At 45.7% G+C, this 13,609-nt stretch overlaps 2 protein-coding genes across 2 annotated transcripts; both read left to right on the forward strand.

The window, feature by feature from the left end:
- Positions 1–2: 2 nt before the first annotated feature.
- On the forward strand, positions 3–9,068 carry LOC125706262 (ras-related protein Rab-27A-like). Its single transcript, XM_048972861.1, has 6 exons — positions 3–979; positions 5,616–5,788; positions 6,663–6,748; positions 7,007–7,110; positions 7,213–7,336; positions 7,825–9,068. The coding sequence occupies exons 2-6, from the start codon at positions 5,636–5,638 to the stop codon at positions 8,027–8,029; spliced, it is 672 nt and encodes a 223-aa protein (XP_048828818.1). The 5' UTR covers positions 3–979; positions 5,616–5,635; the 3' UTR covers positions 8,030–9,068.
- Positions 9,069–10,418: 1,350 nt separating this feature from the next.
- On the forward strand, positions 10,419–13,173 carry rsl24d1 (ribosomal L24 domain containing 1). Its single transcript, XM_048973154.1, has 6 exons — positions 10,419–10,588; positions 10,897–11,010; positions 11,094–11,166; positions 11,392–11,455; positions 12,058–12,143; positions 12,828–13,173. The coding sequence occupies exons 1-6, from the start codon at positions 10,508–10,510 to the stop codon at positions 12,896–12,898; spliced, it is 489 nt and encodes a 162-aa protein (XP_048829111.1). The 5' UTR covers positions 10,419–10,507; the 3' UTR covers positions 12,899–13,173.
- The last annotated feature ends 436 nt before the right edge of the window (positions 13,174–13,609 follow it).

Raw genomic sequence — 13,609 nt, forward strand, 5'->3', positions numbered from 1 at the left:
TGGGTTACATGTGTGCGGAGTTTTCATGTTCTTCCCATGTCGTTGTGTAGTTTCCTTCAGGTACTCCGGTTTCTCCCCACAGTCCAAAAACATGCTGAGGCTAATTGGAGTTGCTAAATTGCCGTAGGAGTAAGTGTGTCCTGCGATGGGCTGCCCCCCCCATCCTGCGTTGTTCCCTGCCTCGTGCCCATCGCTTCCGGGATAGGCTCCGGACCCAGTAGGATAACCGGTTTGGAAAATGGATGGATGGATTATGTAAATGATGATGCATAAACGTTTTGGAATAGCTGTAATATTATTTAAAACATCTAGTGCTTGAAAGTAAACTGATAAATATGTACTTATAAAATGGACGAAGTATCCACCAGTCTCCAAAATAACTAGAGCGATGTGGTTCTTAATCTTACTTGAAAATAAGCCTTCGGTGTGAGCTTGGACATACTGCACTCCGGAGTGTAAAATGGGGGTGTACCTAGCATTAGCTCCGAGCTGTACCAACAAAATATTACCGTTCAGAATGATTAAATTCAGATTGCATATTATAAATGTAGCAATTTCTTTCCAATGATAATTTAACATAATTAAAAAGTTTATGTCTCATTCGACGTGGCGTAACTAAAGCCCAAAACTGCTCTTCACTTATGTACACACGCTTAGTAAACGACTGCAGAACACACTTCTCATAGATACTTGTTGCATTATATCTGTAAGAGCGCTTAAAGTGGCGCATGTAAAGAGGGCGGCGCTCCAGGCTGAGGCTCCGATCGCTACGTCCTCGGTGTGCGTGGAAAGAGAGGAGGACCTATGCTCAGCAAAACGGGAAGTGATGTTCAGTAGAGGAAGAGAGTACAGCAACTTTATCCAGGAAAAGTATAGAAGTACATTGAGCTTAACCACAAGCAAGCAGTAGAAAGCGCTGCTTTTCTCACGCTTCGTAGCATCTCATGCGCGTCTGCTGACTTTCAGATTGACGGATCTGGTAAGACTACTTTTAATAGCGTCCTCACTAATAGGCTAAACACTATTTGCATGTCTATATTTGACTGTATATATTGAAGTTTCGGCTTTTATCGTTGGTATATGGTGTCAGATATCCTCTACAGCTGATGGCATCGCGCACTTTAGTGTCCTCGAGTAAAAGCTTGATGTAAACTAGTTAAAATCCGCTTTGTTGGTTGTAAGTCGCTGTCCGGGCAGCGCAGCCTCCATGGTCTGATGTAAGGAGCCCCGATGCTCGCGCTCCTCCGCCTCTCACGCCTCGGGCGACCCCTATAATTACACACGCGGCTTTATTGCTGCCATCTGACCTGCTGCTGCACGTCTTTTCAGCCTGATGGTTATGCATCGCAGCCTGGCGTCGGCGTTTCGGCCCTCTTGCCAGTACGGAGCACATTTTCGCTATTTTTCAGCTGTCTCGGTTCAGCTATAGAAGAACGATTGTAAAATTCCCGCACCGTTTAAGTCAGGCACGTAACTTGAAAACCCTCATTATCCAGCTTTTGAGTACCTACATTTTTAATACATAGAGTCGCTTCATATCCATTTACTTTATATCATAATCTTTTTCATGAAAACATCTTTACCTGCTTTATTTAAGAGTAATTTATGGATCCATGTTTTTACTTGTATAGTGTGTATAACTGTCACTGTAAAGCACCACACATTTTTCAAACTTTACAGTAGGAGACTTTGTCTTGGGGTCTTATTTGTGCTTCTAAAAGGACAGGATGACAGCAGGCCACAGCTGGTCGCTTGTCCCATCAGTGTTCAGTCAATCTCTCTGTCAGAGGGGTATATTGATGTGTCAGTGTGTGTGTGTGGTGGTGTGGGGTGTTTAATAAAGATGTCCCTTGCTGTAGTTGTCTTTGAATCTCTTAACCAGTTATGGCAAGTACATAAGCTAATGGTTTTCATCTGGGCATGTCGTCCATGACAACTCCAGTTTGAGTCAAATGAAATCAGTGTCGTTGGTACTCAGAACAATGAAAGGCTGGGCTCATCCTGGCAGTTGGACCAGTTTCTACCCATTAGACAATAATGTCAAGCATGGTGTAAATGAAATGTCACACCTCTGTCCGTGCAAACTTGGGGTCCCTTAGGGAGCCGTTTATAGGGTTGTCTGTCTCGATGGTACGTGCTTTTGAAGAGCAGTAGACGCACGAAGGTGAAAATACCAGCAGGGAGTGTATCGCTGTGATAGAGCCTGTCAGCAATTATCGTACAAAAGAAAGGACATGTAATCTGACGTGGCTCTTTGTAATGCGGAGCCTCTTGTTGTCTGCAGATGTTGTAATAAGTGCCTGTAAGCAGCTGCTCAGGCACCCTGGAGAGACCAGTTTATTAACTCGGGATTAAAAGTACTACAGTTTCTTGTAAGATATTTGGCAGAATTACGTGCCATCGTGTTTAGTCATTGACATGCAAATGTTTTGTTTCGTAAACGTAGGATCTTTATAACAAGAACACAAGGATTCTGGAAAAGGCTGGAAGAGAACCCAAAAGGGAAGTTGGATAGGCAGCCGTCAATCTGCAGCAAAACTATATTTACTGGATAATGAATTGGTAATGAGTGAAATATATATGCGGTGTAATTTCTCCAAATCCCAGAGTACAGAGGACTTCATGTAAAACAGGAGCAGAACATGAGCCCTGCGTCAGGCAGCCCTGCGTCAGGCAGCCCTGTGTGCGACCACTGCCACCGTTAGCCTGGTGCTAGGCCTCGCGTCCGGCCTTAGGCCCTTTCAATGACCCTGTCGCCGTAGTTCCACAGAAGGAAATCTCACATTTTTTGGGTAGATTCTCATCTGTAGCTGTCTGCTTGGTTGCTAGTGACCTGCGAAGCATGTCGCTCTTTCTGTAGCTACGTCCATCTGCAGCAGTGCATACATTTGTCTGAGACTGAGCGATCTTTATGTCTGCTTTCTACACCGGCCCTGGGCCTCTGTCCACGGAGGCCACTTCATCTCCATTTTTATTTTTTTTTAAGGCCACAGGGACTGGAGAGGACTTTATTGTCATGATGCTTGGTGATCATTGACCTGGGCATTTGTTAAAATCAAAAGTTTTGTCGAAGCGCTGCGGAATTGCAAGTTGGGTCTCAGGTAGCACTGGCAAATTATTGGCAGGTATAGGCTGGCTTCCGGAATGTTCTCAAAGTACGAAGTCAGCCATTATCTTGATGTTGTGGCCCCTCCGTGAATGAATGGAAAATTCTGGCCTCTGCCAGAACGGTCCCCAGACTAGGAAATGGAAAACTGTGGTCTACCATTTATAAGGCCCTGACAAGGTTTTAAACCGTAATAACTTCCCAGTCTCTCATCCCAGAGACAGTGAACTGGGACTTTTTGTTCTTAATGTTCCTTCTGCAGAATAACATGTATGATCAGGAAATCTGCTAATCTGACTGAAAAGGGGTGTATTGGGAATGTAAGAATGGCTTCTTTCACAGCCTGGCAGACTCGCAGATGGCTGTCTGTCCTTTAACAAACAGTTAAGTCAGTCTTTCTCACATTGCTCCTTGGGAGGGAGCAAAAATGGGACTGACTGCTGCTTCTTGAGGAGCGATTTGAGAAGCACTGGATTCACCGAATTGTCATTTTTTATGAGGGTTGGGGGTGCAGCAGGTCTGCATGAGATGATTTCCTAGCCCCCCCCCCTCACAGCCCTGGCTTAGCAAGGCTTCTCTGTCCCTCCCTCAGATGGGGGCACCCAGGGCCTCTCCAGGGGGAATATCTTGGTCTAGGGGGGGGGGCTGCAGGCCTCCTAGATCCCAGGGTGCCTGGTGGAGTGAACCCAGCCTCTCAGTGGGTCACCTGCAGCCTCCTCAGCCCCCCCCAGCCGCTACGTCAGCCTGACCTGTAGGCTCCGCTGCCCCCTTCCTGAGGGTGGTGCTGTGCTTCAGGCAGTCCCAGACATAAGGCTCTGTAGTTCCCTTTGGCATGACAGAGTATTTAAATATACACACACAAATATATAAATACACACACACACACACACATCTCGCTCTCAATCTCTTATGTTCTTTTCATCCTTCTTGATGTATCGTACCGTCGATTCATTCAAGCCATTCCTGAAGCATATCCAGGAGGTTTACCTTCTTCTGAATGGTCAAGGTCTTCCTCTGGCGCTTAGGCTCACTACTACCAGAAAGTTTAGAAGATGCAGGACGCTGGGGAGCCACCGTAGGGCTTAGATCTATGATGCAGCAAGTCACAGTTCTTCCTGCTGGAGATACTTTGTATTTATTCAATCATTTAAAAAGTTTATGTGTTTTAAGGCCAAATTTGCCATAAAATACCTTGCAACAACCCTTCAGCTGCACGGTCAGCTTCAGGATGTTGTCTAGGCACATGTGTGTGTGCAGATTTAGCTCCAAAGTCTTCAATTTAAGTAAATTTCTGCATGTTCTGTTTACCATGCGTGACACTGTATTTTGAATCTTTGGCCCTTGAATTTCTTTTCTTGTCACACTTTCGATGATAATGTTTCGTAACACCCTGCGTGACTAATGCTGTCACCGGGTGTGAGATTGGTGACGAGAGGCGACGCACGCTTTAAATCCTCCTTGGGTCTGCGTCTCCACCTCGCTGCTTTGCACGCAGACGTGCATGCCGATCTGCAGACTGCCTCTCCCTCTTCCTTTCTTGGATGTCATTTGTCTGAGGAAGGGATTCCTTCCCAGAGGCTCTGGGTGCTCTTTGCTTTAAAGTGAGAGTTTCACAGTGTGTTTACACGGTCGCATTCTCGCCCCCTCCTGAATGGGGGGGGGGGTGGTTTGAACGGTCAGACGCACTGCGGAGGAGCCCAGAGCACATGACACGTGCCGCCACCGCTGCTCCCTAGCGGGCCGATTACCCAGGGACCCTCAGCATTACCCAGAGGCCGCGGGCTGGGAGCCTGGCTTTGTGCCAAAGCGGCTCATCGCTCTGGATGCTGTTGGGATGATGATGCAAGCAGCAGTGTTACTGGGCCGTTCCCCTGCAGGTAGCAGCATGGCTGCCGTGCCCCGGCTGGGCGAAGCCTGTGTGACGAAAGCTAAACAGCGGGGATCTAGTCGCGCCCGAGCAGCTGCTCGTAGGAACCAGTGAATTTCCTTTGGTTTGTTTATATTCTGAAGTGCCGCAGATTGCTGAGGAATGCAGGGCCTGTCTGAGCACTGTGCAGAGCGTCTGCTGGCCCCTGGGCGATGCTCCAAGCTCTTACCCTGCTCCGTAGACCATAGACCACTGTGTGCTGGACACACACACACACACACACACACACATTCATGTCTTGGTGGGGGTTCCCCATTCATTTCTATGGGCAAAACCCTAATCCCAGCAATTCACCGCGGGTGTTAACATCTCTACGCAGCCCCTGTAATTTCCAACGTGAATAGTTTTGCAAGAGAATTCTGCCCCGGCTTGTCTTGCTCAAGGCGTGTGACTCTCTAAATATTCCTCTGTCCTTCAGGACAAAATCGCCCCCATTAAATATGAACACTAGTTCCTGTTTGCTGCCCCAGTGGCTGCGCTTGAACCCTCGGTGTCACGTCGTGTGCTTTTTTACACCTCATCTCCCAGTGTCCCGCGCTCACGGCCTGCTGTTTACCGTCATGCTCTTTCTCTGGCTTACAGCTCTGAAATAGGCGCTCACTATGTCTGATGGGGACTATGATTACCTCATCAAATTCCTAGCCCTCGGTGACTCCGGCGTGGGCAAGACCAGCTTCCTGTATCAGTACACGGACGGCAAGTTCAACACCAAGTTTATTACCACAGTGGGCATAGACTTCAGAGAGAAACGGGTGGTAAGTTTTATCATGCAACTTGTAATAACAAGAATCTGAGAGCCTTTGTTTTCTGGACTGATGTGTAGGCTTGTAATTATGTGCTAATATAATCACAGGCGCTTCAGTGCTTTATGATTGAAGGTCCTGGTGTTCTAGAAGGTGAAATTCTCTTGAACACATTCACTGTTCTTCAGAAATGTCTAGCTGCCACTATGATGAAGTATGGAAACTGGAGAAAGTGATAACATGGTGGTGAGAATGTCCAGTAAAAATGGCAGAAGTCTTGCATTTTGTTTGGTTACTTATGGTTAAGGCAGGGTCAGGGTTATGGGTGTTGTAAGTATCAGGGTTTCTCCCATAGAAATGAATGGAAGGCCCCCATTTAGATAGGTACACCAATGTGTGTGTGTGTATTGCAAGAAAAATCATACAGAACAAAGGTTTTTCTCCCCAGAAGCACCTCCAGAGGTTTTAACCCTCCCAGTCTGCAGCGCAGATATGAGCGAGCAGCTCTATGCTACAAAGAGTGCGGAAGTAAAGGCTGAGAAGCCAAAGATTGGGATGTGCGGGACGTGCTGTTGACCTTAGAGCTTTACTCCTGCAAAATAAACACGGGAGGAGACGTAAGCAAACAGCAGCGTGGCCCGACACACATGCGGCTCCTTGGTGACAGTGCGGATGTTCAGAGGAATACGAGTGCAGCCTCGAGCTGGGGGGGCGATGCCTATACTAACCAGACCCCTAGCCTCAGATTGATATACAGGCCTCTCTGGACACAAGCACTGCCTAAGCTACTAAGTAGCGTCGTTTTGTTTTTCCATCCTCGGGGCAGCCCTTGTGCACCCAGGGCTTGGCCTCCGATCCTAACACCTGTCCCGCCCGCATCCCACAGGTGTACAGGCGCGACGGTCCTGATGGGATGCCTGGCAAGGGTCAGCGGATTCACCTCCAGCTGTGGGACACAGCAGGACAAGAGAGGTGGGGGGCCCGGCTGGGGGGACTGCGTCGTCTCTGTGACGTGACAGCTGTGCAATTTCTTGGGGGGTGTAACCATACCTAAGGTGTAGGTGTTGTGTATGTTAAAAGTAAATATAGATAAAGTATATTAAAAAAAGAAAAAAACAAAAATCTGTGCATGCAGCCTTAACCCTAAGAGGGTAAGTGGGCCTCTTTTCACCAGAAAATCCTTTATCACAAATGACTTCTTTTCCTGACATTCTCCTTTCCCGTTTCCAGGTTTCGAAGTTTGACGACGGCTTTCTTCCGGGATGCCATGGGATTCCTTCTCGTGTTCGATCTGACGAGCGAGCAGAGTTTCCTCAACGTCCGGAACTGGATGAGTTGGGTTCATTACGTCGAGCCGTGAGTCTGGGTGACATGTGGGGCGCACCTGTCGTCAACCGGCTCTGAAAACATGCCTTCCCTCCTTCTGCCTGATCCAGGCCAGTTACAGATGCACGCCTACTGCGAAAGCCCGGACATCGTTCTGTGCGGGAACAAGAGCGACCAGGACGAGCACAGGGAGGTCAAAGAGGAGGAGGCCAAGAAGCTGGCAGAAAAATTTGGGTACGAGACTGTCGACCTTTGCCTGGCTGCTCGGAAAACATTTGCACAGAGGGTAGAGTCCTGTGGGTGTGGGTTCTCGGTAATGCCCGTGAATACTTGCACAGTAGGTATGGTTCCGGGCCGCCCCTGTTAGAAAGCCTGTCTCTAGTAAATATTTAGTTGTCTTATCTACTTTGCAAGGACGTGGAGTTTTGATGGACAGAATTCCGTCAGTAAATATTCAGTAGATATTAATTTGTAAGTAATATACTGTATTTTTAAAAGACAAATCTTGACAGCAGAGGGGATCTTTCTGTGCTGAGGGAGCATGTTCTTGAGTTTAAGACAATAAGTAACATTTTGGGTAAAAAAGCTTGCTTTCTGTTACCATTATTGGTTGGCAGTAAGGGTAGCAAGCTAGGATATAACCAAAGTATCTGTAGGACTGTTGAATACATAAATAAGAAATAAAAACTGGGTCCCCCACCCCCGTGATGACTCGCCTGCAGAATCCCGTACTTCGAGACGAGCGCTGCCAGTGGGCACAATGTGAGCCAAGCAGTGGAGGCTTTGCTGGACCTCATCATGAAGCGAATGGAGCGCTCTGTGGACAGGTCCTGGGTGCCAGCGAGTGTCACGCAGCCCAACGGGCACAGCGGCACGGAGAAGGTCAAGGAGGAGTCAGAGGCGAGTGCGGGAAAGTGTGCCTGCTAGCTTAACCGTCCACCCCCGCCACCCACGCTGCCCACAGCCCACGTCTGTCTTTCACTCGCCTTGAATTTGGGTGGGGAAGGGTTTGAAAACTGGAGGGGGAGGGGGGGACAAGAGCTATATTCTGTTAACCAAAAAAGACACTGGAGTTGTCAGTCTTTTACTGACTTTGTCAGCAAAGCACACAAAATGGCCCTATATCTGGAGACCCACTGAGTCGCCATGGCGACAGGCTCTGTCTGTGCAGGTGCATCATGGGATTCTGGACTTAGTCTCGGTTTAACTGCTGGTCTTTAGTTTTCTACCGCTGTGCCATTAAATCTCTGACAGCAGCCTTAATTGAGGAAAAGACATCAAATTTAAACAAAGACAAGAGTGACAATAAGTGATCATATGATGCATTTTAATACAAATATTTTTATACAGCAAACTGATGCTACATAAACATATAAACAGATACTATAGTACCTGCTTATATACTGCACAAGTGCAAATGTGACACGTGTTACATACTGTTGCATTAAATAATATTGTATAACATAACAGTATAGAACACTGTGGAAGTTTGGTATCTGATAGAGCCGTGCCATTGAAGCAAGTTTAATCAGAGCTGCAGCCACACTTTGGCAGGTACCATGATAAGGGGTCATCCTAAAGTTCCCTGGCTCTCTCTTTTTTTTTTTTTTTTAAATAAAGGAAAAAAGGTTTTGAAGTTGTGCTTGCATGCCATGAATGAATGTCAGCTGCTGTCCTGTTGGGTTCTGGGTGTGGTTTCTGTTGCTCAGTCTCTGCATGGGTTTCCATGGTTACGACAGACCCACAGCTCGGTGCCCTGACACTGGGCTCTGTCTCATTACGGGGAATGTTGGTAAATGTGTGGGGTGATCATTATCTGTAATGCAATTCAAATCTGTTGTATCATCATGTTTTAAACACTGTATTAATTCCAAAACACTGTCCCGATGCCAAATATATAAACTGTATTCTTTAATAAAAATCATTTATTTTATTTATTAAAGTTACGTGATAAGGTTTAAATGTATTCCAGTTGTTTGTTTTAGTCATACAAGGTTGCATATTTTCCCAGCTGGTGCTGAGCTTGAACACATTTTGTTAAAGTTATTTTTGTAGCAGGACTTTCCTTGTGTTCACTGTCACCGAGCATCTTCAGGCTTGTGGAGCTGAATCCTCCCCCACTCTGTGTGGGCTTTGCATGTTCTTCTGTCTTATTTGTTTCCTCCTGCAGCCCAAAGAGCCTTCAGGTTAAATGCCATCTCTGATTTGTCCACATGGTTGCGTACTGTGCATGGCTGAGCCCTATGCCGAACTGGCCGCCCATTCTGGATGTCCCTGGCCCTGTACCCTATGTTACCTAGGATACGCCCCTGCATTTGATAAATGACCAGCGGATGGAATATAGAAAATCTCACATCTGAAACCCTTCGTGAAAAAGAGCACTAACCATCTATTTAAAAAATGCACACACACACACACACACACAAGTTTGTAATTATATCTTTGTGGGGACTCTCCATGTATTTCTATGGGGAAAACTCTAAACCCAACATGACAACCTTGACCCCAACTCAGCCGTAAGTAACCAAACAAAGTACAAGAATTTTGGCATTTTTGTTTTTTGATTGCATTCACAGATCTTTGTGGGGACCTGAAAAAATGCCCACACAACATCAAAATGACAGGTTTTTATTACATTGTGGGGGACATTTGTTCTCCACAAAATAATATAAACCTAATCGGTCACGGTCACAGGTATGGGGCCTGCAGCCAAGGGCAGCCGCCCACACATACAAACACAAAAGGCAATTTGGAGATGCCAGTTCACCGCAATCACATCTCAGGTGAAAGCTCACATAAACACAGGAGGAGTCTGGGTCATTCAGAAATGGACTGAGAAGTTGGGTGTGAGTCAAACCACTGTAGGTGTGAAAATAATAATACCCACTGAGTCACTTCTCAAGCCCTTAATAAAAAATTTTATATGAATTTTATTCTATGGCTTTGGAACTAAGAAAACACATTGCATCAGTCAAACGATGGATGTTGGCTGTTTGATTATAGAATAAAACGAATAATTAATATTTAAACTTAGAAAAAATGGATAAATGGCGTAATGTATGCCTTTTTCTTACAAAACGGCTGACATTACCTCTGTTGCTCTACTTTAAATGTTTTTCCATATATCCTATTAAAAAAACAAACCTAAGACTTAATAGGCGGAGTTGCATTCAAATTACATGTAAAAAGCGATTTCATCGCGAGCCCTCCCACCAGCCTTACGTAATGCTGATTGCGTAATCTTGGTGTCTCTTCTGCTGATGAGGTAACTGGTCGCTAGGGGGCAGCCGTGATGCGGCTCATTGACCGGAAGCTTAGTGTATCTACTTCCTTTTGGAGGCCATTACCGTGTGTGTGGTTGAAAACACACGCGTGTGCCGTAAATTATACACAAGAAGGTGTAAAATGAGGATTGAAAAGTGTTACTTTTGCTCCGGGCCGGTTTATCCGGGTCACGGGATGATGTTTGTGCGCAATGATTGCAAGGTAGGTCTTATTTTTTTGTTCGATATAGCGTGTTTTTTGGAGGCTAACCGACTGCTTGCGTTATTAGCGCTGGGCCTTTAACCGTGACAGCTGACTGGTGTATAATAAAGAAGAAATAGCTCACTGTTTTAATATAATCACCTAATATTTAGGTTTTTTTCTTACTTTTAAACAGCATTGCGATCTAAGCGTGGACTGTTAATCTCCTCCTGTGTTGTTGCCGAAGCAGTTATGGCTGCTATCAAAGCCTGTTGGGCTGCAGTGTTGCTCGGCGTGCCCACCCCTTTAAACTGTGATCTCTATTATAGGTATTTAGGTTCTGCAAGTCAAAATGTCACAAAAACTTTAAGAAGAAGCGCAACCCAAGAAAGACTAGGTGGACAAAGGCTTTCAGGAAATCCGCCGGCAAAGAGCTGACTGTGGTACGTGTTTGATGTATCAGTATGACGTGTGATGTTATTACGCACGCCTGTGCTAATTAAGGTACATTTGCATTTTTTTGTAGGATAATTCGCTTGAGTTCGAGAAGCGCCGAAGTATTCCAGTTAAATACCAGAGGCAGCTGTGGAATAAGACAGGTATTTAAGACCAAATCATGATCTCCATTAAAACCAGTCCCAGTGTTTTATTATAATTGTACAGATTTAATATTTATAAGTTGAACCTTGTGCTTTATATCTATTTAATGAAGATCTGCAAAAATGTGTATTTGTAAGAGCTGCCCTGCATTAGCATCACTATTCTAAGGCTGCTCGTTATTTAGATCATGCAGCTGATTCAACTGGTAACTTTCTCCCCTACAGTGGAAGCAATGAAGAGGGTGGAGGAAATCAAGCAGAAACGACAGGCGCAGTTCATCGTCAACAGGTTGGCTCTTGCATTGCAGCTCAGGAGCAGGGCCTGCATGATCAGATGCATTCTGCCCATTTTACGTTGTGTGCTGAATTTTTAAACCGACGCCCCTTAAGCAAGACATTCTCTTATCCACACTGGCACGTGCCTAAAACTGCAGGGTAGTTTGCTTTAGGTAGAATAAAATCAGATTGTTTCCATTTGAATGTCAGTCTGCATGTTTGGTCTGAAAATTTTGCTAAAACAATTTCCTTAAAATGCATGAATTACAAAGAAATTCTTAATTATCTACATTAACCCTAATCCTAACCGTAACCAATCCCAATGAAAGACGTACACGCGATACTCTTTCTGTACTGTTCAGTGTTTTGTTCAGTGTTTTTTTTTCCCTTGGATTTAAATGAACACAAGCTGTAAAGTGAATCTCGGTGACCGATGAACGCTTGCTCTGAGTCGACTTAAGCAGTCGACGGGCACTTTCCCATTTATCATCTGAGTGTAGCTGAAGTTACACTCCTGACCCTCCAGTTGGATGGAAACTTTGCCCTGATGTGACACAGAGGCTCAGCATTGCTCATGTACTGGATCTGACACATCGCTGTCCTCGACTTTCACAGGCTGAAGAAGGGAAGGGAGTTGGAGAAATCGGAGGCCATCAGTGAAGTAAAGAAGAACATTCATCTGATCAGAGCCCCCCACGCCGGTGAGCTTCTGTCTCTCTGTCTCTCTCTCTCACACACACACTCTCTCTCACACACACACACACACACATCTTTCACAGTGAAACCTGAACTTCAATTTCTCTCTGTTTTTCTGCGATGTTTTAGTTGCATTGTAATGAAATCAGAGTGCAAACTCATGCTTCCACTTACGGATTGTGAGAAGAATTCAGTATAATACCTCATTTGTTTAGTATATGGTGGTATGTGCTGGTTGTGTAAATTAAAAATTAAAATGCTCCCTGGTTCCAAACCTCCAGCAGGTGGCAGCATGGAGCGTGCTTCATGTGTCTATAGTAGGGCTTCCCAAACTTCGGTGCTCGTAGACTGACTTGCATTGTGCCGCTAAAATGTCGCACGCTGGTAAAACGGCCGCGAGACTGGAACCAGCAGATCGATTAGTGATTTCACATGTTTTATCGTATCCATTTTTTCAAGTGCAGAGTGCAAAAAAATGTGGGATTGTAAAATATGGGGGGAAAAAAAGTTTTTGTACTAATGAACCAACCCCTTCGCAAAACCCCCAGCGTTCTGTGGTGCAGTGGAATACAGACTGGGGACCGGGGGTTGGGAACTAGTCATCTTTAGGATCTGTAAGGATGAAAAGCAGGCTGCGCATGCAGTCGCTCAGTGAGCGTAATGCTAGTGAGCCGTCTGCTTTGTTTTAGTGAAAGCGAAGAAGATGGAAGAAAAGATGGTGCAGAAATTACAGGAAGATGTGGAGATGGGAGAAGATTAAACCAAGATGTGGCTCCGCCCCCCCGACAAACAGGGGCGACCCTGAAGTGGCTTCTGGAAGCTGTTTATAATGGACTTATTTGGGGTGCGATGTCTCCTTGGCCACTGCCGCCTGCGTTAGTTCTGCATTGGAAGAGCCCCGTCACCCATGTCCCGTAAGGCACAAAAAGCAACCCTGACCCTGTGATGGACACAGAACTGCAGCCTCTGCAACCGCGCATGTCCTGTCTTTGTGGAAAGGTTACAAATAACTAATAAATTTTATACCTGGTCAAAGTGGCTTGTTTCCTCATTGTTAACATTTGTTTGCAAAGTGATACTGTTATTCTGGGAGTTCCAGTGGGTGATATAAATGATTGAAAAAAAAATGATAGGTTCTCTCTCTCAACCAATCAGATTGTATGTCTGTGCATTTTGATCAATCGGCTGGTTGTGATGCAAGCAGCGCGGTTTAGGAACTCGGGTACTTTGCGATGGGAAAGGCGCCAGTTCATGGTACGGATTGGATACGACTGCTCTTGGTGGCACTGGAAAAGCGATGATAGTTGCTGATAGTTAAATGTTTAAAACTGTACGAGTTTCACAGAACAAACTCTGTTTTATTGTCGTCTGGGTGGAGGGCACTGTACCGTTGCCCCTTATTTTCTGAGGTGGGGGTTCAAATGACACCTGCGTTCTCTGCTTGTGGAGTTTACTTGTTCTCCAGTTTCCT

This window comes from Brienomyrus brachyistius, chromosome 13, assembly GCF_023856365.1.
Source record: "Brienomyrus brachyistius isolate T26 chromosome 13, BBRACH_0.4, whole genome shotgun sequence".
In the NCBI taxonomy this organism is placed as follows: Eukaryota; Metazoa; Chordata; class Actinopteri; order Osteoglossiformes; family Mormyridae; genus Brienomyrus; species Brienomyrus brachyistius.

Excerpts from the sequence above, each read along its gene's own strand:
- LOC125706262 (XM_048972861.1), top strand. The coding sequence starts at position 5,636 with ATGTCTGATGGGGACTATGATTACCTCATCAAATTCCTAGCCCTCGGT. Across the intron at positions 5,789-6,662 it reads ACTTCAGAGAGAAACGGGTG|GTGTACAGGCGCGACGGTCC; the intron begins GTAAGTTTTATC and ends CGCATCCCACAG. Across the intron at positions 7,111-7,212 it reads CAACGTCCGGAACTGGATGA|GCCAGTTACAGATGCACGCC; the intron begins GTTGGGTTCATT and ends TGCCTGATCCAG.
- rsl24d1 (XM_048973154.1), top strand. The coding sequence starts at position 10,508 with ATGAGGATTGAAAAGTGTTACTTTTGCTCCGGGCCGGTTTATCCGGGT. Across the intron at positions 11,167-11,391 it reads GCAGCTGTGGAATAAGACAG|TGGAAGCAATGAAGAGGGTG; the intron begins GTATTTAAGACC and ends TCTCCCCTACAG. Across the intron at positions 12,144-12,827 it reads GATCAGAGCCCCCCACGCCG|TGAAAGCGAAGAAGATGGAA; the intron begins GTGAGCTTCTGT and ends GCTTTGTTTTAG.